At 44.5% G+C, this 22,985-nt stretch overlaps 5 protein-coding genes across 12 annotated transcripts; 2 read left to right on the forward strand and 3 right to left on the reverse strand.

Annotated features, from left to right (window-relative positions):
- Positions 1 to 88: 88 nt before the first annotated feature.
- Positions 89 to 1,956, reverse strand: LOC6549713 (kelch domain-containing protein 3). Its single transcript, XM_001977384.3, has one exon. It carries the CDS (start codon positions 1,637 to 1,639, stop codon positions 428 to 430), a length of 1,212 nt encoding a protein of 403 aa, XP_001977420.1. The 5' UTR covers positions 1,640 to 1,956; the 3' UTR covers positions 89 to 427.
- A 346-nt stretch (positions 1,957 to 2,302) lies between these two features.
- Positions 2,303 to 15,808, reverse strand: LOC6549714. 8 transcript variants are annotated; one of them, XM_015155351.2, is made up of 10 exons: positions 15,603 to 15,787; positions 14,520 to 14,657; positions 6,595 to 7,298; positions 6,292 to 6,411; positions 5,918 to 5,998; positions 4,892 to 5,000; positions 4,565 to 4,824; positions 4,181 to 4,237; positions 3,233 to 3,500; positions 2,303 to 3,174 (listed from the first exon to the last, which is right to left on the reverse strand). In XM_015155351.2, the coding sequence occupies exons 3-10, from the start codon at positions 7,181 to 7,183 to the stop codon at positions 2,595 to 2,597; spliced, it is 2,064 nt and encodes a 687-aa protein (XP_015010837.1). In that variant the 5' UTR covers positions 7,184 to 7,298; positions 14,520 to 14,657; positions 15,603 to 15,787; the 3' UTR covers positions 2,303 to 2,594. The 8 variants fall into 8 exon arrangements, with proteins under 8 accessions (XP_015010837.1, XP_026837928.1, XP_026837929.1 ...); XM_026982127.1 differs by lacking the exon at positions 5,918 to 5,998 and having other exon boundaries at positions 15,719 to 15,808; XM_026982128.1 differs by lacking the exon at positions 5,918 to 5,998 and having other exon boundaries at positions 14,520 to 14,654; positions 15,719 to 15,801.
- A 663-nt stretch (positions 15,809 to 16,471) lies between these two features.
- LOC6549680 (chromobox protein homolog 5) lies at positions 16,472 to 16,870 on the reverse strand. The gene has a single exon (XM_001977386.1). The coding sequence runs from the start codon at positions 16,868 to 16,870 to the stop codon at positions 16,472 to 16,474; it is 399 nt and encodes a 132-aa protein (XP_001977422.1).
- A 1,571-nt stretch (positions 16,871 to 18,441) lies between these two features.
- On the forward strand, positions 18,442 to 21,127 carry LOC6549683 (serine protease snake). Its single transcript, XM_001977389.2, has 5 exons — positions 18,442 to 18,906; positions 18,966 to 19,223; positions 19,408 to 19,662; positions 19,957 to 20,176; positions 20,339 to 21,127. Exons 2-5 carry the CDS (start codon positions 19,151 to 19,153, stop codon positions 20,988 to 20,990), a joined length of 1,200 nt encoding a protein of 399 aa, XP_001977425.1. The 5' UTR covers positions 18,442 to 18,906; positions 18,966 to 19,150; the 3' UTR covers positions 20,991 to 21,127.
- Positions 21,128 to 21,402: 275 nt separating this feature from the next.
- On the forward strand, positions 21,403 to 22,089 carry LOC6549684 (C-type lectin 37Da). Its single transcript, XM_001977390.3, has 2 exons — positions 21,403 to 21,535; positions 21,593 to 22,089. The coding sequence occupies exons 1-2, from the start codon at positions 21,424 to 21,426 to the stop codon at positions 22,045 to 22,047; spliced, it is 567 nt and encodes a 188-aa protein (XP_001977426.1). The 5' UTR covers positions 21,403 to 21,423; the 3' UTR covers positions 22,048 to 22,089.
- The last annotated feature ends 896 nt before the right edge of the window (positions 22,090 to 22,985 follow it).

A 22,985-nucleotide genomic window follows, 5' to 3' on the forward strand; every position in this document is an offset into this window, starting at 1 on the left:
TCAGCAACAACGCAAAGTAAAGAAACTGAATTTTAGATTAATGAGATATATTCATTCTCTAATCGTGAATTTTGGTAAAAGCTGATGATCATGGTAATGGAGTTTTTATTTAAGGATGATTTATAAATGTTTTATGAACTATATCTCTGTTGTAATATCATTCACATAGTCATTATTATTGTGTATTATTTAGCAGCTATCAGAAGTACGAAAAGTAAGTTTCTAAAACTTTTGTTATTACTGGGGTTTCTCTCGCTCGCTCATGTCTTCCCTTCGTCATCCCTCCCGTAAACGTAATTATAGCTCTTTCCTCCAATGGTTTCAAATTCAAAGAACCGGACTAGTGACTCCGTGATGCTTCACCCTTTTTCCTTTCCATTTCATTTTGTGGCAGTCGACTCCGGCTTATCCCTTACGGCTTTGGATGCTAGCCGGCTTGGTTGATGGGTCGGCTAATACTGTTCGGCTGTGTCAGCATCTGCAGGTCCGAGCGGAAGCTCCTTGGCAGCCCCGAGATGTCCAGCTGGTGCTTAAGCACCACCATGGTGGCCAGGGTTTTCAGAGTGGGCTCAAAGTCGAGCACATGCAGATCGCTGTAGTCGATGAGCGCCACACCGGGAGGCACAACTCCGCCAGCCGCCGTGGCTCCGCCCGCCTCTTGAGTGGGTGAAACAGCTGCTGGCGAGCTAGAGGAGCCGCTCCTCGGACTGGTACCACCGAACAGGAACATCCTAGTGCCCATCACAATGGCACACTGTCTCCGCCGCGCCGTCGGCGCCTTGCCGTTGGCCCGTATCAGGTTCCACAGCTTGGTGCGCGGATCGAAGGTGTACAGATCGTTGAAATGCTGATCCAGCAGGCCATTATAGCCCCCAAATACATATATCAGCTTGTTGTAGACGAACATGCTGTGGCTGCGCCGACCAACGGGCACCTTTCCGGCCGTGAACGGTCGATGCCACACCTTGGTCTTCATGTCCAGGTAGACGATCTCGTGGCAGTAGGTCTCCTCCTGGCTGTGGTACGGGCTGTGCTTGTCGCCCCGGCCGCCAAAGATGTACATGCGCTCCTGCTCGTAGGCCACCGCCGCATGAAAATCCCTGTAGCTGGGCGGCACGCCAAAGGTCTGCACATACCGCCACTCCATAGTGTCCAGATTGAGTGAGTGCACATCGCTGCTGAACTCGTTGATCTCATCGACGAAGCCACCAAAGATGTACATGCTGTTGCCAATGACACATGCCGAGTGGCCATCCCGTGCTCCGGGCAGACATCCAGTGACCTGGGGCCTCGACCATTGCGCGGTCTTCGGATCGAAGCAGTAAAGGGCATTGCACAAGTTCTCGTCGTTGCGACCGCCCCAGATGTAAATGTGCTCCTTGTAGGCCACCACCGTGTGTCCGTAGCGCTGGAAGGGCACCAGCGGATACTTGAGCGGCACACCAGCTGCGTCCAGCTGCTGGGGCACCAGTGTCCAGCGCATTGTGTGCGCATTCAGAGCGTGGACGTCGATGGGCTCATTGTAGCGATAATCGTATCCGGTGCAGTAGCCGCCAAAGCTGTAGATGAAGTCGCCCACACCCACTGCCGCGTGATTGACCCTCTGTGGGCCACCGTCCAGGTGCACCGTCCACAGCATGTCTTCGCCAACTGGATGAGCTGTCCGCTGTGGGCAGAAGACCACCAATGTGCTGTGTGAGGAGCCGGAGATCTTAGCTTTGGGTCCGAGCAGCCGAAGCAGCCAAAACACACAAAGGAAAGCAAGTGCGCCGCAGTTGTCGCTCCTCTTGGGCGCGGGGGAAGGGAGGTGCGGCCGCAGGTGCGAGCGATTGAAGGCCACACAGGTGTAAGTGCTGATACCAAATGTAAGCTGAGCTTCGCTCTGCCAGTCTTGCCAGATGGTGAAATGAATCGAAACGGGTAAGATTTTGAGGCACACAACACCGAGAGTTGCGTGCGTGAGCGCCGGGGTGTAATAGCAGGGCTCCACTGTGTCACTGTGACATGATGTTAGCGATATCGATAGTATCGATTAAAATTTAAATAGCCACTGCATTTGCATTAAATAATAAGCTACTTTTTTGGAAACTACTTTTTTTTGCATTGAATTTACATCAGATTGATACCTTTTTTTTTAAGATGAAGTTTCAAGCAATGAATTAAGTGAAAAATGGCAAGAATATTTACCATAAATTCAAGCTTCAAACACCTTTACACTCAATTACAAATAATTTTACCCATAATTTTGTTTAGTTTTTGCAAGCTTAGTTGCGATATTTATTTATTGCATATATGTATTGCATATATGTTATTTATTGTATATATGTGTTTATATACGTCAAGTGTTTGTGTGTAAATTAGATTGATTGTAGTACAAAAGTTATAACAAAATAAATAACAAGAAATCATTTAATACAATATTACGCGAACATACCTTATATATGATGCAATCTATGCACATTTTGGTTTACGAATAGTGGTTTCCATGTCCGGCCACCAGAAATTGGGATTGGTACGAAAATTGGAGGCAAAAATCAAATGCTAGGATTGCAGGGAGGGGAATGGAGGAAATAGGGGATTCGAAACCCCACCTCCTATACATTCGTGGGCGCGTCCATGCCGCAGATAACCGACTTGACCACCGACGCCGCCGAAATGGCTGCAAAATTCTGCCACTTCCTGGTGGACGTGCCGTCCTTGTAGTCAGCGATGCCCTTCACCAATATAAAGCTCTCCCTGCAGTTGCCAATTATACTGTCCAGCACACTGCTCATCTCCACATCGGTGGCCAGTAGACCGTACTTCCTGGCGAACTGGGTGCGCAGTTCATCGCTCCTCACCAGATCCCTGCCGGATCCAATGGGTCCCAGGTGAAGTCGTAGCCGGTTGACACCGTCCACTTCGTCGGCGGCAATGGGATGGGCCACCTCGATCACCTCGTTGTTTCCAATATTCATGAACAGCTTGTCCGTACGCGCGTCCGGCCGGTTAAAGTCGGCATCCGTCTTCTGGGCCAGCGCCTGCTGGGCCTGATTCAGGTAGTCCTCCCACGGCCGCTTCACCTGCATGTTGGCCTGCAGGCTCTCGGCGATCTGCTGCAGCGAGTCGTTCACCGGGAAGTAGGTCTTCACGTCCTCGCCGCTCTTGTACAAGTACACATACGGTTTCTCCTTGCTGCGAAAAGCTTAGTTGATTAGGATTGAGAGGGAGATTTTGTTTTCGAAAAATTTACCTATTGCTGATCAGTGCCCGCTGTTTGTCCACATACGAGATGACCACATCGCCCAGTCGGACGTGCTTCTTGTAGTCCGTGTAGTGGGGCACGCCACCGGCCACGCCAACGATGAAGACATAGTCGACCTTTTGGAATGTGCCCAGCAAACGGGTGGTGGTATTGCCCGTCGCCGTCATCGCCTCCCGATTGCTGCCCACCGACGGGAGCTTGGTGCTCACGATCCTGTGCGCACCGATATTGCCCAGGGTATACACATTCGATTCGCCTGTAGAGTAGAAAAGAAGTTATGATAAGTTCGTTGCCATACAGGAAACGGTTTACGTTTAGGACATTAATATAATATATACCAGATTACACAAAATGGTCTGAAAAGAACATGAGATGGGGATCAAATCATACAAAATACAAATATTATTTTTAAAAATAAACCGTCATTCTAGTGTGGAAGACCTTTATAAATTCAATACATCCATTGCACCAATATACAAAACATTAACATATACATGTTGATGTAAATCATTTTATGAACCGAGTGCGTGACGGATATAATCAATGCGTCTTATGGCGTAGTTACATGTGTGTACAATAGGTCATGTATCCTAGGGCAATCCTTTACCATAACAACAAACAAATGAAACAAAACACAACACCGGCGATACAGCACAGACACAGAAAGGACACGAAAGTTACAACAAATCAAATTATTCTAGGCCAAGTTCATAACTTTCTATCCAAGTTTATGGCAAGTCATTCGCGTACAGTGAGCGCTCGATAGATGCGAACGCTCCCAGTTCCCCCACCCATCGATTGCTTACTGTGCACATTACTATTGCTATTTTTTGATTCAAAGTTTTTTTGGGGTATTAAAGATTTAAAACTCATGAACTTGACCTTGAACTATGGGTGCATCTGAATTTAGGAGTGGGTTTTGGACATTTAGCTTACCGAATCTTCGTTTCTTTTTGGATTTTCTGAGTGAGTTCGTTAGATTGGGATCGGAATCTGTTACATGGTTTTGGTATTTTTGGATTCGTGGGAAGGTGAAAGGTTTTTTTTATTAATATCATTGCAGGCAAGCAAACAATCAAGAAAATTGTATGCAAATTCGTTCGTTTATGGCGAAATTTTCGTGGTGATGAGGATTTGTATTTTTTTTGTCCACCATTGTCGAGGATTTAGGGTACAGAAGGGGAAAGAGAAAAACAGAGAAAAGACGACGGTTAGGCAAGAGTTCGATTAGTAAGAGTTGAGAGGAAGTATCGAGTCGACAATCGATATTGGCCATCGGTAATCGTGCGATTGTGCGATCCGTTATCGAACTGAACCTACCGACTGTGGTGTATCGGACGAATGTCTCCTTGTTCTCGAGCATCGCGTCCACAGCGAGCTTCTCGCAATACTGGGCCGTGATGATGGCGATGGTGGGCTGTTTGTTGGAGGCGATCGTGGGCATCTGCTTGACCACCTTAATCTCCTTGTCCTCGTGGTGGATGCGGGTGTACGCGTTGTACTCCATCGACTTGATCAAACCGCGCTCCTGCAGCGACTTGATCACCAGCAGCACATCCTGCTCGCTCCAGCCGTAGTCCCTGCATAAAAGAAAAGATACAATTAGAGTCTAGTGTCTAGATTTCAACCGGATCTCGATGTACTCACTTGGCCAGATCCTCGGGGGACACGGGATTGGGATATGCCTGCTCGATGAGCTCCAGCACCTTCTCCTGGGTTAACGGCGGAGATTCGAACTGGGATTCCTCGAGAGAAACTACGGGACAAGAGCATAGGAAACACACACGATTAAAGCACATGTCTGGCAATCCCCGCTACCAATGGTTATTAATTTAGCCATATTTAGGGCTCTTCTGTTAGCGGGCAATGACATCTACTCTGAGCGGTGGGCGTGGCTGGTTAGGCGGTGTCTGTTAGCAAAGGAAACACACAGGCTTAAACACACAGTCAAACGGCTGGCAGGACGGTCAATTAAGTGCTCAAGCAGCGCATTTTAATTGCAGACAGCAGACAAATTGAACACTCGAGGTGTCGACTGCATTTTCAGGACAACTGAAGGGTTGGGAATGCTTTGGTGGTTTGGGGGTTCCCAACCCGTACAGGATGCACTAGAGAACAGCACTAGGTAACTAGCTTTATGGTGAAGCACGGAACAGTTGAAAGACCATAACTGCAGGGTATTTTCGAAAGTCTGACAGTTCCAAGTAGATTTTCACCCAGCTGAACAAGCAATTGGAAACTCATATTGAATCCTTGTGGTTTTGACTAGCATACAAAGCCAGCTAGGAAGCCTGGACTAGGAAGCCCTTTTCCTGGTTATTTATTTTATTTCGCTTTTTTACATTTCCGTTTTTTGATCTTCTATTCTCTGAAGTGCACAACACTTTTTGTATATATTTAATGCAATATTTTTTAGTGCGTTTTTAGTGCGTGCATTAGTACAAAAAGGAAAAAGGAAACGAAACAAAACACGAACAACAAAGAAGGCGGAGAGGAATTGTGCAACGAAGCGGATACAAAACGGAGTTCGTTGAGCGGATTAGATGATTAGTTGTGGGAGCACTTGAGCACTGGAGCAATGGAGCCATGGAATCGGGATTCATTTCCGCCTGGCGCTCAGCTGCTCGGTGTACATGTCCAGCCAAATGGCCTTCATCAGGTTGTCGCCGTCACCTGTCTTCCGCTGCGCCATCAGCGCCTCCTCGAACTTCCGGTTGCAGTCGCCGTAGCAGTAGATGATGTACCCATCCCGGGCTGATCGCCAAAAAACCACCCGCACAGCCCAGAGGATAGATGGAGTCATGTAGTTCAGATGAGAAGTCAATTTCGGATGGTACAGTCGACTCGGAAGGTAAGTAAGGCTTGGAACTTGATATTCACCGAGCAAATTTGACAAATTGGAAATCTTCTAAGTAAGGAGTCTAAAAGTGGCACACTCTTGAGGCTCTTACTTGATTTCAAATTCATTTGCTCGGTTTTGGTTCGAACACTTTAACATCAAGTTCCCTCTTATTACATCCCCATACAAAAGAATAAGGAATACTCACGTGGTCGCGAGGGAGGTGCGGAGGTCTCCTCCAGGATGCGTAATTCAATCTCAATCGACTGGATCTCCGAGTATCCGTGCTGCAGGAGCTTCATTATCTTCTTGATGAATCCCACATAGTCTGTAAAGTACAATAAAAACCAAATGAAGCAAACTCAAATCTACTTATAACCTAGTTTATCTTGTTTCACTTTGATTGGTTATTATGTATGTTTAATAGGGACTTGAAACCACATGAGAGTAGGTCAACTGTCAACCAGACAACTAGTGGTGCTTTCAAGCCAGTAGGGTAATTGAGACCCACCTCTGGGAAAGTCCTGCGGACTGACCAGCTCCTTGAAGAAGTCCTGCGCGATGTGGGCCTGCTTCTCCTCGTTGGTCAGCCAGTCCCTGAACCAAAAGCGCAGGGTGCGCGACTCCTGCGAATGCTTGCCCGTATTGGCGCTGACCAGAAAGACACGGAACTCCAGCGAGAGCGCTGCTGCCTTGCTGGCGCTCTTCTGGCCGGCGACCGTGTCCTTGTTGATGATGATGCCCGTGTGATCGCCGCCGGCGACATGGACGCGATCGTTGATCTCATCGACCAGCTTCCGTTCGATGAGGATCACCGTGCTGTTGGCCGTTTTACCGCGGGGCGTCATCACGACCTGTTCTGTGCGTGGTGGCGACTGGCTCCTCTGAACGCCGCTCGAGTTCTGAGCCAGCGGCTCCTGGTCTTGGCCTGCGACAATTTTGTTATAGTTTTTATTGCCGTTCGGCAGGGTTCCATTGCCGTTGCCGTTGCCTATGCCTGTGCCGTTCCCATTTCCATTACCATTGGCTGTCTGCGATTTGTTTGGCTTGGGGGGCGGCGGTGGCGGCGCCATCTGTATGTGACTTCTGCGCTCCGACATGGTGCTGGTGCTCCTCCTGCTTCTCCTGCTCCTTGCTGCTGGAACTGCTGCTCCTTCGATCCGATACGGTACCGCTGCTCGGGCGACGTCCTTGAGCCCAAACTTGCTGCTGGTGCTGCCGAAAGAAAGCAAAAGTCGACTGTCATTAGTGGCTGACGAACAGAGAACTTCGCCTATGGCAGACACTTATTCAAAAAATAAGTATGATACAATACAACCAACTAGTTTCTAGCAATGTCAGTATTTCATATAGTAATTTCAATAAAGACAATCGTAGGAAAGTTTGGGTTCATATTTTTTGGCTTTCAGCAAGGCTTAAATTTTTCACATATGCTAGTTGAACTCGCTATACTGCAGAGTCCACTGTGTTAGCTGTATTTTTAGCACGGTGCTCGGATTTCCATATTTCCCCCACCCGACATCATTGGTCATATCAAATGTTACCTGTCCCCTTCGACTCCTTTCGACGCCTTTGGAATTCGGGGCTTCTGTCTGTTTGTCTATTTGTCTGTCTGTCTGGCAGTGGGCCAAACAAATTTAGAATTCATAAATAATTGGTGTCATAAATCCGAAGCCCCCCCCTTGGCAGCTTACTGCGACCCAGTGACTTGGATTCGGGCCTCCGGAACAATAGCACTAAAAGAAACCCAAACAGAACGCCAGCAGAGGAAAATCAATAGGAACTTGGTAACGCCAAGTGCATGACAACCATAAAAATTAGGGCTCCGAATGGGTAAAAAAGAGCGTTGAGAGGTGGGGGTTGATCATGGGGATTGACCCCCCACCAAAAAACCTGCCACCCCCTGCAATTAAAGGCAAAGCCAACTTCCGGCCAAATGTCACCAAAGAGCGACAAAAAGGTTTTTGAACTCGCCCGGGGAAAAGCGAAAGAGATGGAAAATTGGTAGGAAACGGGGGGAGGGTAGGTGTTTTCCTTGGGGGTTGAGCTGCCGCTAAATTTGCATAGGACAAACAAGAGGGAAATTCCCCCCGTGGGAAAACGAGAGGCGAATGAACTGGGCCGGCGGAAAAGAACGCAAGAACGCAAGGACGCGAAAGGAAAGCGCAAAATGCAGAGGATATGAAAATTTACATTTTTCAAATGCCAGTTCGTGGTCTCGGTGGTCCCAAAAGAACATTACGGCAACAAAACTTTCGGCTAATGAGTTATACGTATATGTTTTGGGTTCCAAAACAATGACATTAGTCAAGTTAATGTATGCGGCTTTTGTTTACTTGACGCTGACAGAAAGTTATATATATATCTATATATAAATATAGAATCTCAAAACGCACTTAGAGTTTAGGCGGTGCACTTTGTGCAGCCAGTCTGGCAAAGCGAATGAGACATTATCCATTCATCCCATTCACTTAATTAGATTAAAGCACTTCAGCCCTCTTCACTTTTTTCTTTCACCGCCAAAGGGTGCAGTACTCGGATTTCACGGCCGGAAATTATTTGCCGTCTGCAATTTCAATTAAAACCCAGGCGAAACAATAAATATGAGTAGATCAACTGCGCCAGAGATGGTGCACAGTACAGTACCAGTTCACCACACCCATTTGGCAGTGCATTTCTTCACTTCCGCTGGACACACGTATTTCGTACGATTTTTCCATGCTTTTATAGTTCGCCGATCTTTGGGGCGTCGTCCGATATGGAAATTCCTATCGCAAGTGCCTGGCGATGCGTAACTCCCGCAACTCCAGTGAATCCCGAAGGGGCAAAGGCATCGCCATCGCCATCGGCATCGACCAGAGGGCTTGGCCGCCAGCGAAAACCCTTCACGGTTCACAGAATCCCAGTCACGTGTCTTGACACGAAAAATATGTAGCTACACAGTGTGCAAATGCTATGAAATCAAATTTCATATATGGCTGGTCAAAAGCACAACACACACATTGTGTTGTTTTCCATCGGGCGGGATTCGGCGGCATTTCCGTTAGTGTTTTCCTCCACAGCCCACAGAGAAACCACTCTTTCCATGAATGGTGGAAAATGTAGTTTACTATCTATATTTGCAATTAACATAAATATTTATTTAAGCAGTGTGCTGTGTGCTGATCAGCAACTTAGATCGAAGCACTTAATAGCTCATCCCTTGATGATTGAGTTGAGCTGTTAGTTCCAAGTATTAAATCGATTTTAAGGACGCTTTATTGTTATTTTCTCTCAGTGTGCCGTTCAAGTGAGGCGTAGACCAAACCGGGCAAACTCAGCCAGAAAGTGGATTGTCTGTGGGCCCACACATGAGATTGTCATATGTAGACACTTTTCGCCAACAATTTCCTGTTTGCCACTTTTTGCGTGGGGTCTCCTACTTGCCACAAGGAGTTTTCATAGTAAGCAGCCCAAAAGCGAGCTCATCTCGAAAAGCAAGTAGTAGTCAAAGGGAGTGCATAGTCGATTTGTTTCATCAACTGCAGTGTAACAAGCGTTAATTACCGCATAATTTCACTTAATTTCCGTTAATTTCAGTTCATTTTCCCTTTGGCGCAATTAGCAAAGGGGCGAACGTGACTCAAATTTAAAGTTTTCTGAACCGCTGCGCCCCACAACAAACGCAATAAGCTGAAAAGCAAACTTGTGTACCTCTACTTAGTTAGTGACTCACGGCGGCAAACGTGATTCGATCGAACTCTGTTGATTCAATGGTTAATTGACAATCAACTGCGTTCATTTGACCCGCCGGATAACACGATATAGTCGTATATAGCTTATGGCTGGCTATAATAGATACATGGATACAACCCATCTGTTCACACCGATTGATTAGGCAATGGAAAAGATATAGAGAAGTCTGCATCTTGCCCCATTGAGCCCCTCGAAATAAACTGTATAAACTGTATAAACTGTATAGTCCAACCGAATATCTGGACATTTTCATAATCTCGTTTCGTGTCAAGGTTATCCGAAAATGCTATTCCACTCTCACCCTGCCTTCAGGCATTACTATCCTCAATTGTCTGGCGCTGAATTGCCATCGGTTGTTTATGAAACAATTTGGAAATTCTTGTAGCAATATTTTTGAAGCAGCTTCTTGTGGGTGCAAAAATGAGGCAATTTATTTGGGGGCGAGGAAAAACAAACAAAAATTGGCAACGAATTTGTTTGGAAAAATACGGCAAGTGCTCGCAAGCATTATATAGTGTTCTTAACAATTTTATATTTGACCTAATAATTTCGAGCCCGGTTTCATTTAAAACGAGGGGGACATCTAGCGAATAGATGTCCTCATTTTTGCCCTGAACTTTAGCTGCCAATCGAATTTGAATACAGGCTCAATCAGAATTTGCATATCTGAATAGCGTTTAGTCGGCTGAAATTGTTTTTCCATTTATTGAGTTCGTTCTCGAGTTCGTTGGATTTTGATTTAGATTCGGCTATGCGGTTTGTGCGAACCTCATCGAGGTTGGGAATTCTCGACGAGCCCAATGACGTCAGCCCCTTAAATATATATATCTGAGTATATCTGAGTATTGTATTTCAGAATGATGACTTTTATCGCCCGTGACGCCATATTCGAGGCATGTGTGATTATTGAAATCGGCAAACAAGTTGCCACTCGCTGCCAGCTGACCTTCAAAGCAAACGATCTGAGCTTGGGAAAGAACTCGATATCAGGAAAACACATTTAGTTACACATTCTGTAAGTGAGTGTTAATCTTGTTCTTTAGTGGGCCACTCAGTCGTGTTTTTATATCGGCGTATTACTCACATGTTTTTCTATGTTTCGCTGACTTGTTTCCAAGAGATCATCAAATCAGGCTGCTTCCTGTCGTCAGTTTGTCTGGATTCTCGAATCGCACAGTGAATCACCAGCCGAATGTTGCGCAAATTGGAAAAATATTTATGCCCAGATAGCGAGATTTATTTGTCTTTGCCCAATCTCTCGTCAGATGGCTACCAAAACTATACCTTGGGTCTCTTGTGTGGGCGACGGGAAAAAACATAATAATAAAGTTCTCTGTCGGATCGGCTTGATGCAATATTTGGGGGGTTCTGTTCTGGTTTGGACACAGCTTGCGACATTACCGTGGCAATCGGTCCATCTCCTCCCTCTGTCCAACTTCAATTTGGAATTCTCTGATTGGATCGCTCGATCAATTAGCCGCGGATCAATACTTGATGCAGTGCGTGGGTTCCAATTAATCCCCTTAGCCCTCACAATGACCAAACCGCATGCCCTCAACTTCCCCATTTTCCATTTTCTTGTCGCTGGCTTTTATGCCCTTTCTGCACGCAGCAGAAATTGGACCATTAGGGCGCAGCATGTGCGACTAGTGGATACGCTACATAATCATGTGAAATTGCTTTTAAACAGCAACAACGACGCAGCTGCCTCGAGCTCGATAACCTTTTATAAAATATGTATAAAAACAAAAGAGTTTTTATATCATGACTAATCAATGCCTTGATTTGTTACTCATTAAATTATATGTATATACTCGTACATATACCAGCTCTTAGTAATCGGATTACCGGAAAGTGCCTAAACATAAACCCTTGCCTGACCGAATACATATAGCCTAGAAGATCTTATAAATTCAATTACAGAATGCGTCATATAGACGATTCCCATTAATTCTTAAGCAAAAACCTTCGAAGTGCATTCGTTAATAAGTTTACTCGAACACGCGAGAAAAGAAAAGTCGGCTTTCCTTTGCTTTCACAATACACAAGGCAATATTCTGGGAATTAGCGAGCCAAAGTTCAAAGCACCACCCGCTCCAAACAAGAATCCATGGTGGTTGGTGGTTTGAGTGGATTTGGTGGTGCTCCATAAATTAGAGCAACTTGGCAATATGACTAGCCAGTCGGACAGTTTTATGGCCACGGAACACACATCGAAAATGCAGTTTACAAATGCTGAAAGACCCCGTTTTCCACCCTCTTCGATTGCAAAGAAAAACCCCTTTGCTTTTTCTTCGGTTTTTTTGGGGGCAAAGTTCTTCAGTGTGCCAGTGGGCGGTTTCGCTTTTGTTTGCTGCTTTTCTTGTTGTTGAAGCACCGATTAGAAGCTGATTATGGCGTTATTAGGTGACCTACAAAGCGATTAATGTTTGAAATCGAGAGTAAATCACTAGATTTTAAAAATTAATATCAATTTGGGCTAAAATACCATATTTTGGAATACTCTTTTGATATTTTGATATTTTTTCTGATATTTGCCCATACTAACCATCCCTATCACTTTTTGACGGACTTTGTAAAAATAAATTTTTAGGCAAATTTTCGCAATTTATGTAAGGGGTAACATCATGAAAATTTGCAAAAAAAAAAAAATGGCAAAAAATTTGCCTTCCTATTTTGAAATGACAAAAAATTAAACCTCCCAAATTTGAATCCAAATCGATGGAAATTAAATAAGAAGCTCGACGAGGTATGATATTCCATATGGACCATTATTTCGAATGTTGTGATCAAAATACTGATTATTTTGTCACAAAAACGACGGAAACGAATTTTGGCAAAAATTTCAATGTTTAAGATGGTTTTTTGTCTATAACTTGACTAAAAATAGTCAGACAGCGAACAAAATACCGTTTTCCACGAATACGCATTATTGTATGCAAAGTTGCAAGGCCCTTCAGATTCAGGTCACATCCCCCCGCATTCCCATGTACACATATGTATATACATATATGAGCATACTTCCCCAGCTCTAATACTCTAATATTACAAAACAACTTTCAAATGGGCCGCCAAACGCACAGAAAGACGGGTGAAATTCGCGGCTCATCTCGAATTGCATTTGCATTTGTTTATCGGCAAGCGAAATGAGGTTGAATTTCCCGTCGTCCCGCCGACAAATCCATATATCATTTTACACCAGTTGAAGCAGCATCACACCTCATTTCATCCATGTAAAAGTGGCACCGAGATCGGGGCAGAAATGGCAGAGGAACTCAAGTCAGGAGAAGATAGAGTGGAGATTATTTTTAAATCCAGAGCCGGACGGACGATTGACCGAAAGTCCGGGCATCCGGGCATCCGGGAATCCGGCGGAGTGGCCGCGGTTTGGGACTCCCAGTTGAATGAACCACACCGGTGCCGAATATAACACAGATAATTATAATGAGAGCAGATGGTCTCGCATCTTCGGGCTGAATTCTATGTAGTATATAAATATATACATACAAATACTTATGTATTCTGCGTGAAGAAAAGGTAACTGACCAACACTCTGCTGAAGAGAAATATGACAAAAGACTAAGATTCCAAGTGTTAAGCTACTAGAAGTAGAACAACTCTATTACAATAATATTAAGGTAGTTCTTTGAGCAATTACCTAGTGTTCATGATTCATGGAAATAGAAATAAAACACACCAAATTAACTGGTAAATGCATAATGTGCCATCTAAGATTTCCTAGTTCTCCTGAATGTTTTTGAATGTGCAACATAGTTGCCTGGGTATAAATACTGGATAAAAAAAAGCCCAAAAACTGTGCCAAGTAAGCAACAATAAATTATCTGCAGAGGCAGAAGAGAATGAGATCATTTTTGGACTTCTCTCACGCTTTTTCTTCCAGTTTTTGTTCGCTGTGCTCGCTGTTGTATACATTTTGTTAACCAAATGATTCTAGCCACGTAGAAATTGTTCGAATTTTCACCGGCTGGAAGAGCGGAAATATACAACAAAATGCGTATAAACTGGAGGGCAAAATGCAGGTCAGACCAATGAATTAGAAACAAAGCAATGGCAAATAAACTGCGACAACGAAGCGGAAATGGATTATGATAAACCCAGTAAACAACCAAGAGCGTAAATAATGTTATCAAAGTAAGTGCGAAATGTACAAAATACAAAATACGAAATATATTCAAATAAATACGAATCCCCAGACTCATAAACGGCAATCATTCGGTTAGTTTGGTGGGGGTCAGTATCGTTATTCTCACTTGGCCTTGCTGCTCAAATTGCTTGAATTTGAATTGAAATTCAAATGCAGCACGGAGCAAATTGTTTATGATACCCTCGCATTGAAAAGGTTGTGCACGAATGGTAATTTGAATGTCACGTTCCTTGGGCAAGATAATTTTTAAAAGAAATACTGGAATTCTAGTTAATTTATTTGTAAAACACAGATAAATTCTTTCTAAAACAAAGTTATTTGATTTATGTATGGCTCATTAAGCTGGTAAACATTATCTAATCAGGCGATGCATCCAGTCATATTGTGTACGAAAAGACCAAAGGTGTCAAAAGAAAGTAGTCTTTTTAAATTTGAGTGTCGTCTACAAATAGCCCTCATTACGGCCCACAAAAAAATTGTGAAAGTACCACAAACAATACAATTACCACCCGCAATTCCGCGCATTTTAGACTCACCTGTTGCTGGATCGGCAAACGACAATGACGTGTTTTATTTGCCACTTGATTTGAACCGGTTCTCCTTTTCGGTCACTTCTATTTGCTTAATTTGTTTTATGTTTTCCTTGCTGGTTTGCTTGGTTTATTCCACTACTTCTAAATAAAATAAAAAAAAGCCAACGAACGTGTGTTTGTTAACCACTTTTCACAGAATTCTGATTGATGCACAGTGCAAAAAAAAAAAATGTGGAAAAAAAGAATGCGCAACACGCGGAGCGTAGAATGCTTATCTTATCTTATCAGCGAGTGGATGGCAAAGGGGGAAAAGAGGGCCATTTCTCATTATCAACTGATAATGCGTACATATCGATATTTGCTCTGTTTGCTGTTCGCCCTTTTGCTTATTGTTTTCTGACTGCTCTGTTAGTAATAGTCACCAATTGTTTAGCATTTTGAAGCATTTCTAAATGTGTCCAGCTGACGTCAGAGCTTCAAAAGGTGTGCGATCTTCTGAATGCACTGGAAAAACTAGGGGCACCTACTTTACATTTTCAATGACATTACACAATAACATAAATTCTTTGGGATACTGCTGAAAAATATTGTTATCTGGCGTATATTTTCGTTTCTTGGCTTTTTAGATAATCATATTACAAGTTTTCGCGTCAGCTGCAACTCAACTTTCATAAGGTTACCTATTTTCCTTCAGTGCACCTGAGTCATCTGATCGCTAAAACTGTTTCAGTGACGTCATGACTTTAAATGACAATAGGAAAAAGAGATGGCGATAAAAGGGTTGCACTTGAAATGAGCCAAACAAAAAGAAAAACAACATCAAAAACAACAACTGGTTCACCTTCAGCTGATCAGCGGCTAGTGTCATCTCTCTCCCACACTCCATTCAAATTTCAAACAATTACAATTCTCATTCTGTTCATTTTGTTCTACACTTGCAAAAAAACAAAAAGGCCAACAACAACAAGCACAGGCACTTAAAAAAAAAACTATGCGAAGAGTAGAGTGTGTATTGAATTACGCGCTATTTATATTAATAAATGGCACACTGTTCGCATTTTCACCGTTAGTGCGCGCGTCACTTACGAAAAAGGGTGGAAGGCAAGGGCGCGGAGAAGGAGCGCGCGTACACTTACGCCAAAATGCCGGCAAAACAAAACGAAAACACGGGTGTATAGGATTCGATGGATGGAAACCCTTACCAACGTCCGTCTTGTTCAAAGTTCACTTTTCGACTGACCAGACTCGGCATTCGGTTGCGCGGCCAAAAATACCAAAAGCCGAGCGCAGTGTGACCGTTCGCCGGTGCAGCGTAAATACCAAAAAGCTCGCACGCTGCTGTTACCGTCACACTACAGCGAAAGCTTTTTGGTAACATTCAAAATAAAGAGCTTTTTAAAACTTTTTTTTAATTAACTTAATTTGTTTTTTTAACTAAATTATTAATATGTTCTGCGTTTTTTTTTAAATATATATTTCTCGCATTTGGTTTACACACGGTACGCCGGTGCAGCGCACATTCCAAAAAGCTCTCACGCTGCTGTTAGCGTCGCACTACAGCGAAAGCTTTTTGTTAACATTCAAAATTAACAGCGTTTTGAAACACAATTAGCTACATTTACTTTGTAACTAAATTATCATATGTTCTGCATTTTTTAAGAAATATATATTTCTCGCATTTGGTTTATACATAAGTAAAGTACATAAGCACATACATAAAATGAATTTATGCGGTGTTTGGAACGTTGTCAATAACATGAACATGAAAACACAAATTCGCTTGCATAGACAACAGGAAAAAATATATACATATATATAATACTATTTAGGCCCATCGGCGCTCCAAGCCTTAATCCTTCAGGCTGGTCACCGAGCTGGTTGAAGAGCCACTGGACGCGCGGGCAATACTGATGCTACCTCAGACGTAGTGACCCATTTCTGATCCTCCGCCGTGATCAATGGTTTCGCCTCATCTTCTTATGTCCTGGTAGTCCACCCCTTAGGTGCCGCTGCTTGTCTTGCTGCTCCTTCTCCAAGGTCTTCATGTCGGACTCGTCTGGGTTCGTTTTCTCCAACTGCTCCGGCTTCTTATTCTGCTGGGACCGCTTGTAGCTCTTCCGCTCGTATTCGCCCACCAGTTTGCAGCAGTTAGACATGTTCTCGTATGGCTCCCAGGTGGCCTCGACCATGGGAAAGCCCAGCCACTTGACAAAGTACTGAGCGCGCCCGTTCTGAACACGCTTTGCGAGGATCTTCTCCACTTCCCATTCACCATTATGGCCATTTGGGAGCGATGCATCGTCCTCGGAGGCATCATCTGATGTGATGGGGATGGTGTTGAATTTACGAGACATCTTGTTAAATTTATGGGGAAAAATCACAATTCTTTTGAAAACGAAATCAAACGACTTCACAGGAAAACGGAAATGAAAAATTCACTTGTCGCTTCTTCCTCAAACTGCCAACTCGCCGAAATCTGCAAGGGCTGCATAACAAGTTTAGGCACTGTTGCGGTTTCCAGTCACGATATGCAAATAGTCACTTAATTCTTTTCAAAGCATTTTTTTTTTTAATTTATATATACGTAAATATTAAAGTCTTAAGCCTATTTAAATTATGCATAGAACACACACCGTAGGATCTTGTAAAATAGTATGTTTTTTACGCGGATAAAGCGAGCAAAAAAAAAGAAAGTATGAAATTAACGTCTTTTAAAATTAACTTAGTTTCTGCAAAAATAAGCATTAGTGGGAAAGACTGCATTCGGAATTGTAATGGAAACTAGTTAACCTCGAGTGCACTACATTTAAGCGCGTTGGCAGCCTTCAAGTTCGCTCGAGTTCTTTTTGTTTTAACTCGACAAAACTGGAAAATATCGTTGGAAAGCGCTTCCAGGACGGTCGTCTGCAGTTTCTAGTCAAGTGGCATGGTTTTGGGGAGGAAGAGAACAGCTGGGAGCCAATGGAAGGAGTGGGTCACCTCTCTTACCTGCTGGCCGATTTCGAGGCGCAGGAATACAAGCGCAGCCAGTTGAAGGAGGCGCCGAGGAGTAGCGAACAGTCCAACCGATCCTCCATCAAGGCGACAAAGCGCCGGAATTCCCGAGCGGTTGACTCTGGAAAAGCCAAGAGAGTCGCATCCAATCCTAATGCAGCCAAAGCCGCGATCAGTCCATAGCCCTTGGCCAAGGGCCAAACGCGTCGACGCCAATAGCGCTATATGCCCACGGACGACTCCAGTGGCCATGCACCATCTACTTCATGGAACACAGCTGCAGCGGACCCAGGAGCAACAGCTGAGCACAAGAGCTCGTTGAACGGCTGTAAGGAGCAACCATCAGAGAGCTCGGTGGTAGATCATCCAGTTGCTCTCGCGCCGGAACGCATCCATAACTCACCGCTAAATATGGAGCAGCCGCAGGTGGAAGGTGTGGAGCTGCTCCTGCCCCTTCCGGGCACTTCAAGCAGTGCATCTGCGCAGGAACCGGATTGGAGATTGCCACCGTACAAGAAGCCCTTTGGTTTGGCGCGCGGCCTGGAGCTGAAGAAGGTGCACCACTGCTTCCTTGTTCGCAAGCAGCTCTTTCTGTTCGTCAGCTGAAAGGGTTGATCCGTGATGGACGCTGTGCTCCTGAGGGACATACAGCATGCATTCCCAATACCAATAATAAAATACTTTGAGAGTATTTCCGTCGTAAATCACGAGGACCAAGAGGAGAGACGGAACCACAATGTTGCATGAACTCAAAGAGCGCGCATTTCAAACTTGGTAGAAAGTATGCTCAATATTATTGAACTCAACTTGAACTCTTAGCTTTTAATATGTTTGTACGCAGCTCTTTGCGGGCGCACACGAATCTATCATCACCAAGCGATTCATTAAGCTTTTCACGACATGTGACCAGATTTTATTCGCCTTCCAAGCTGAGCTTTCGAATCTGATGTTGGTTATATTTTGGCGCCCTTCGCGCAGCCTCACTTCTACCAAACAAGTAATGCGCTTTTATGCACAACGTAAACACTAAAGGTCAAAATCGGAAGTCATTCGCGCTCCTAAGTAAGCGAATGTAAATAATGCATTTAAGCCAAGTTCAATGAGCCAAGTGAATAAATGAATTAAGCGAGAGAACCGGTTGTTTTTGCTTGTATTGCTTTCTTTCCGATTCTGGCTGCTATCAGAAAAGCCCAAAACTCGTGTCACAAGTGTCATGAAGCATCTGAACAGATAATACGGCTCGGGAATTGAACAACAGCGTTTGTTTTTAAAATTAATAAGTCGAATGTGGCACGTGCGCAAAAGCGACACTATTAAAAAAGTATATGTGCTCGAATCACCATTGTTTTTTTTATTTTTTATTTCAAACAAAAAGTTCAATTGAATTGCAAAGCAGGTAAGAATCCATGTTTATAAGGAATGTACTATTAATGCTCCAAGTTTTTGTGTTTCTAGAAAAATATATGTATTTCTGATCTATGGCATATTGAGTCGGTTTTCTCAGTGTGTCCGTTGGCTTTCGTTTCAATTTAATTGGCACTTGGAAGTTGCCCGGCTGGTTTCTGCTTTCCGATCTGGGATCTCCAATCGTTGTGCTGTCTCCACTGTAGTCCGCATCTGGCGCTGATCAAGAAAGGAGGATGAGCAGTTCCAATTCCATACACACCACCCGTGTGTATCTGCACCTTCTGGTGTGGCTGCCACTCCTGGCAGGTGAGTGCGATTTCTAAACTCGTCTGTGGCAAACCATCAAAATTGTAGAAAAGTAAATGCAGATGGTTAGTTCAACTGGCAAATCACAGGGGTTTTCCCAGTTCGGCCGAAATGTTTTTGTGGGATTTTCTAAATCAGAATGACTCAGATGTATTTCACATCTAATGGTACTTTTTCGTCGCAGTCCAGGCCACACCAGCCTTAAGTCCGCAGTCGCTGCGCGGCATCATCTTTCCCAAGGAAACCTTCGATGAGTGCCAACTGGACGACCTGGCGAGGACGAAGGGCACCTGTCGGCGCATGGAGGACTGTCCCAGTGCCCTGAACGGATGGCTGAAGCGACGCGAATCGCCCAAGACCTGCTACTTTGTGAGGTTCGACCACTTCGTGTGCTGCGCTCCGGCTGCATCTGCAATTGTCACCCGATCCAGCCAGCAGGGTAAGCAATCCCAGGCAAATATTTGCTATTTGCTCGATCTTATTTTCTTTTTAAACTGGTTTAAGATTTCGGGTTTTCAAAGACTGGCCACTTAGTATGAGTTATTATCGCTATTTTTGTTGAGTTTGGTCTTATGTCGTAGTTATTTTTGATTGCCCAAACACAGCAAAGATCATAAGTTACAGAAATCAATTCAATCCGAACTCGTATTAATTTCGAACATGGTAATGCAATGTGTTGTGATGTCATCCATGACTAACGAGAGCATCCCCCTTCGTGTTTGCATTTCCTCAGCCTGTAACGATCTGAACAATGTGGCAGAGATCAAGGAGAGCGACAAGGTCTTCGAGGTCTCGGTGGTGGGCGGCATGCCCGCGCGTCCGAGGGAGTTCCCCTTCATGGCAGCACTTGGCTGGCGCTCCAACTTCGATCAGCGGATATACTATCGATGCGGCGGCGCCCTGATCGCCAACAACTTTGTACTGACGGCAGCCCACTGTGCCGACTTGGGCGGGTAAGTTGGTTCGCTAATCGGATCGGATGACAATCTCCGAATGGGGGTTTTTCCCCGTTTGCTTGCTGCTCTGAGGTGCCGGGTCAATGTCGATTCATCGCTGATATTCGTCTTTGGATTCAGATTATACAGCTCATAATTTTATCTCTCCCGCTATTCCAGTGAGCCACCCAATCAGGTTCGCCTCGGTGGCGATAATCTCACCATGGCCATGGGCGAGGATATTCCCATCCGGCGCGTGATCATCCATCCGGATTACAGTGCCAGCACGGCCTACAACGATATTGCGCTCCTGGAGCTGGAGACGGCGGCCAAGCCGGGACTGAAGCCCATCTGCATTTGGACGCAAAAGGAGTTAGCCAACACGCTGGTTACGGCTATTGGATATGGGCAGACCAGCTTCGCAGGTCTATCCTCCGCCCAGCTGCTGAAAGTGCCGCTGCTGAGCGTGAGCAACGAGGAGTGCCAGCCCCACTATCAGAAGGCTCAGCTGGCCGAAGGCGTGCTGGGCACGCAGATGTGTGCCGGCGACATAACCGGCGAGCGGGACACCTGCCAGGGCGACTCCGGTGGACCCCTGCTCATGCGGGACGGGCAACTGAGCTATGTGGTGGGCATCACTTCACTGGGCCAAGGATGCGCCAGTGGACCGCCATCGGTGTACACCAGGGTATCCAGCTTCGTCGACTGGATCGAGAGCATTGTGTGGCCGGCGCAGCAGGTGACGAGCGCATCAAAGCCCATTCAGAGGACCAGTTCCAGTCCCGAATTCGATCTGAGGGCGACGGTCAGTGGTTTGTCTGAGAACTCTTAAAATATACAGGAATAGATGTTCAAAATGATCAGATGTCCAGCAATCCAACTGGTTATTATAAGAAATAATTCGAAAAAAAATGTTTGAAGGCAGAATTACATATATTCTATGTAAATACAATTTCAAGATGCATGGGAAATATTAATTTTTGTACTTTTAGGTTTTAAAACAATATTTAAATTACCTTAAGCAATAATTGAGATTTAAATAAACAAAAAAAATGTTTATATCAGTCCAGCAGACTGCGTAAACTTTTCATGTATGGGTGCTCCCTGTCATCGATTTTATAGCCCGTTCGGATTGAATTTCTTGTTTGGAATTATGTTGCTGATTCAGCCGATATCAATTGGATAAACAGCTGCACAGAATGGATATATAAGTGGCCAGAGCCACAGGCCATGGACAATTGAGCACGGATCGCTGGCCACCGAGGATGTACCGCACAAAGACTCTCCTGCTAATCCTGACAAGCGCCTGGATACCGTCCCTGGCCTATCTGCCCGATGTGAACATCTTCACCAACTACCGAACCGAGGTCTATAATGGTATGTATTCATAGATTGAGTGTGGTGACCCAATCGAACATTCCTACACATGGCTAGGCATTCCGTCGGAGATTGATACCACACCGTTCGTGCGAATTGGGGACAACTACTACTACATCGAGCCAATAAACAAGGTGAACTGGTTCCAGGCGGCCGGCGCCTGTCGCATGATGAACGCCCACTTGGCCTCCATCGAGGATAAGCCGGAAATGGAGGCGCTGATCAAGTACATGAAGGCCAAGGGGTTCAAGAACAACGACTACTTCTGGATATCGGGCAATGACCTGGGCACCGAGGGCGCCTTCTACTGGATGTCCAGCGGCCGGCCGATGACCTATGCCCCCTGGAACGGTCCCAAACAAATGCCGGACAACTACGGCGGCAACGAGAACTGTGTCCACATGTTCGCCACACGGGAGATGATCAACGATGCCAACTGCAAGATCCAGATGCTGTACGTCTGCGAGGCAACGGAGCCCAAAACTTTCAAGTTCACCTACATTAAGTGGTAGTATTCGATTGGTTCTAAATAAAACCTGGTTTACATAAAAATATTACTGTTTTTTTTAATCCAGTAGGGCAAATCCGACTTCTGCTATAAACAGCATAGTATACTTTTCGGGGCAGTTCAAAGTATTAATCCTTCAAGTTACGCCAAATTATGATTAAAAACACAAACATTTTAGTTTTTGCCGGCTTTTATTTGTCGCATCGTTTTGCTTATCGCTTCCGTTTTTCTCTTTTCGCTAATTATACAATCAGTTAGATTTACGATTTTTGCATACTAAATTGTTACGATTCCGATTCTTACAGAGCTATTGAAATCTATCATATACATGTATCGATCGATTCATTTGATTCACTTGAATTGAATTTAGTTGCGTTAAATGTATTTAATTAAATTTAATTTAATTTATTAATACCCACTAATATCGCGACGACAAAAAATGTGTGTTTCGAGTATATGCATGTGTGTATATAACAACAACGGCACACGGTACGTATGCGTAATATGGAAGTTGGGAGCTGTGAATGGAACGCAAACGCAAACGGAAACGAAGGACAATGGGCAATGGACAAGGGCGAAATGATTTGGAACGCATGGAATCCAGTAGGGAAATGAGTTAGTTTTATATTTAGTTCTGCGGCTTACTTACTAGGCTAGGCGAACAGTGATCGATATTGAAAAAATCTACGACATAACCTCAACATTCATAGCGAGTATGTGTGTGGAGTGGTGTATTTGTGTGTGTGTGTGTGTGTGTGTGTGGAAGTGCTTACATATGCTCTGGTACACAGTTATGTAGTCTAAGTAGTTGTCGATTTACGATTTACCATTTACGAGTCTTACGTGGCTAGATCGCTAATTCTAAACATTTGTTTGTCCACATTAATCCACAAGTTATGCATATAAATATTGTATATTTATCAATTAGTTAATATTAGTAAC

The sequence above is a fragment of the Drosophila erecta genome, unplaced genomic scaffold (assembly GCF_003286155.1).
Source record: "Drosophila erecta strain 14021-0224.00,06,07 unplaced genomic scaffold, DereRS2 tig00000126-arrow-pilon, whole genome shotgun sequence".
In the NCBI taxonomy this organism is placed as follows: Eukaryota; Metazoa; Arthropoda; class Insecta; order Diptera; family Drosophilidae; genus Drosophila; species Drosophila erecta.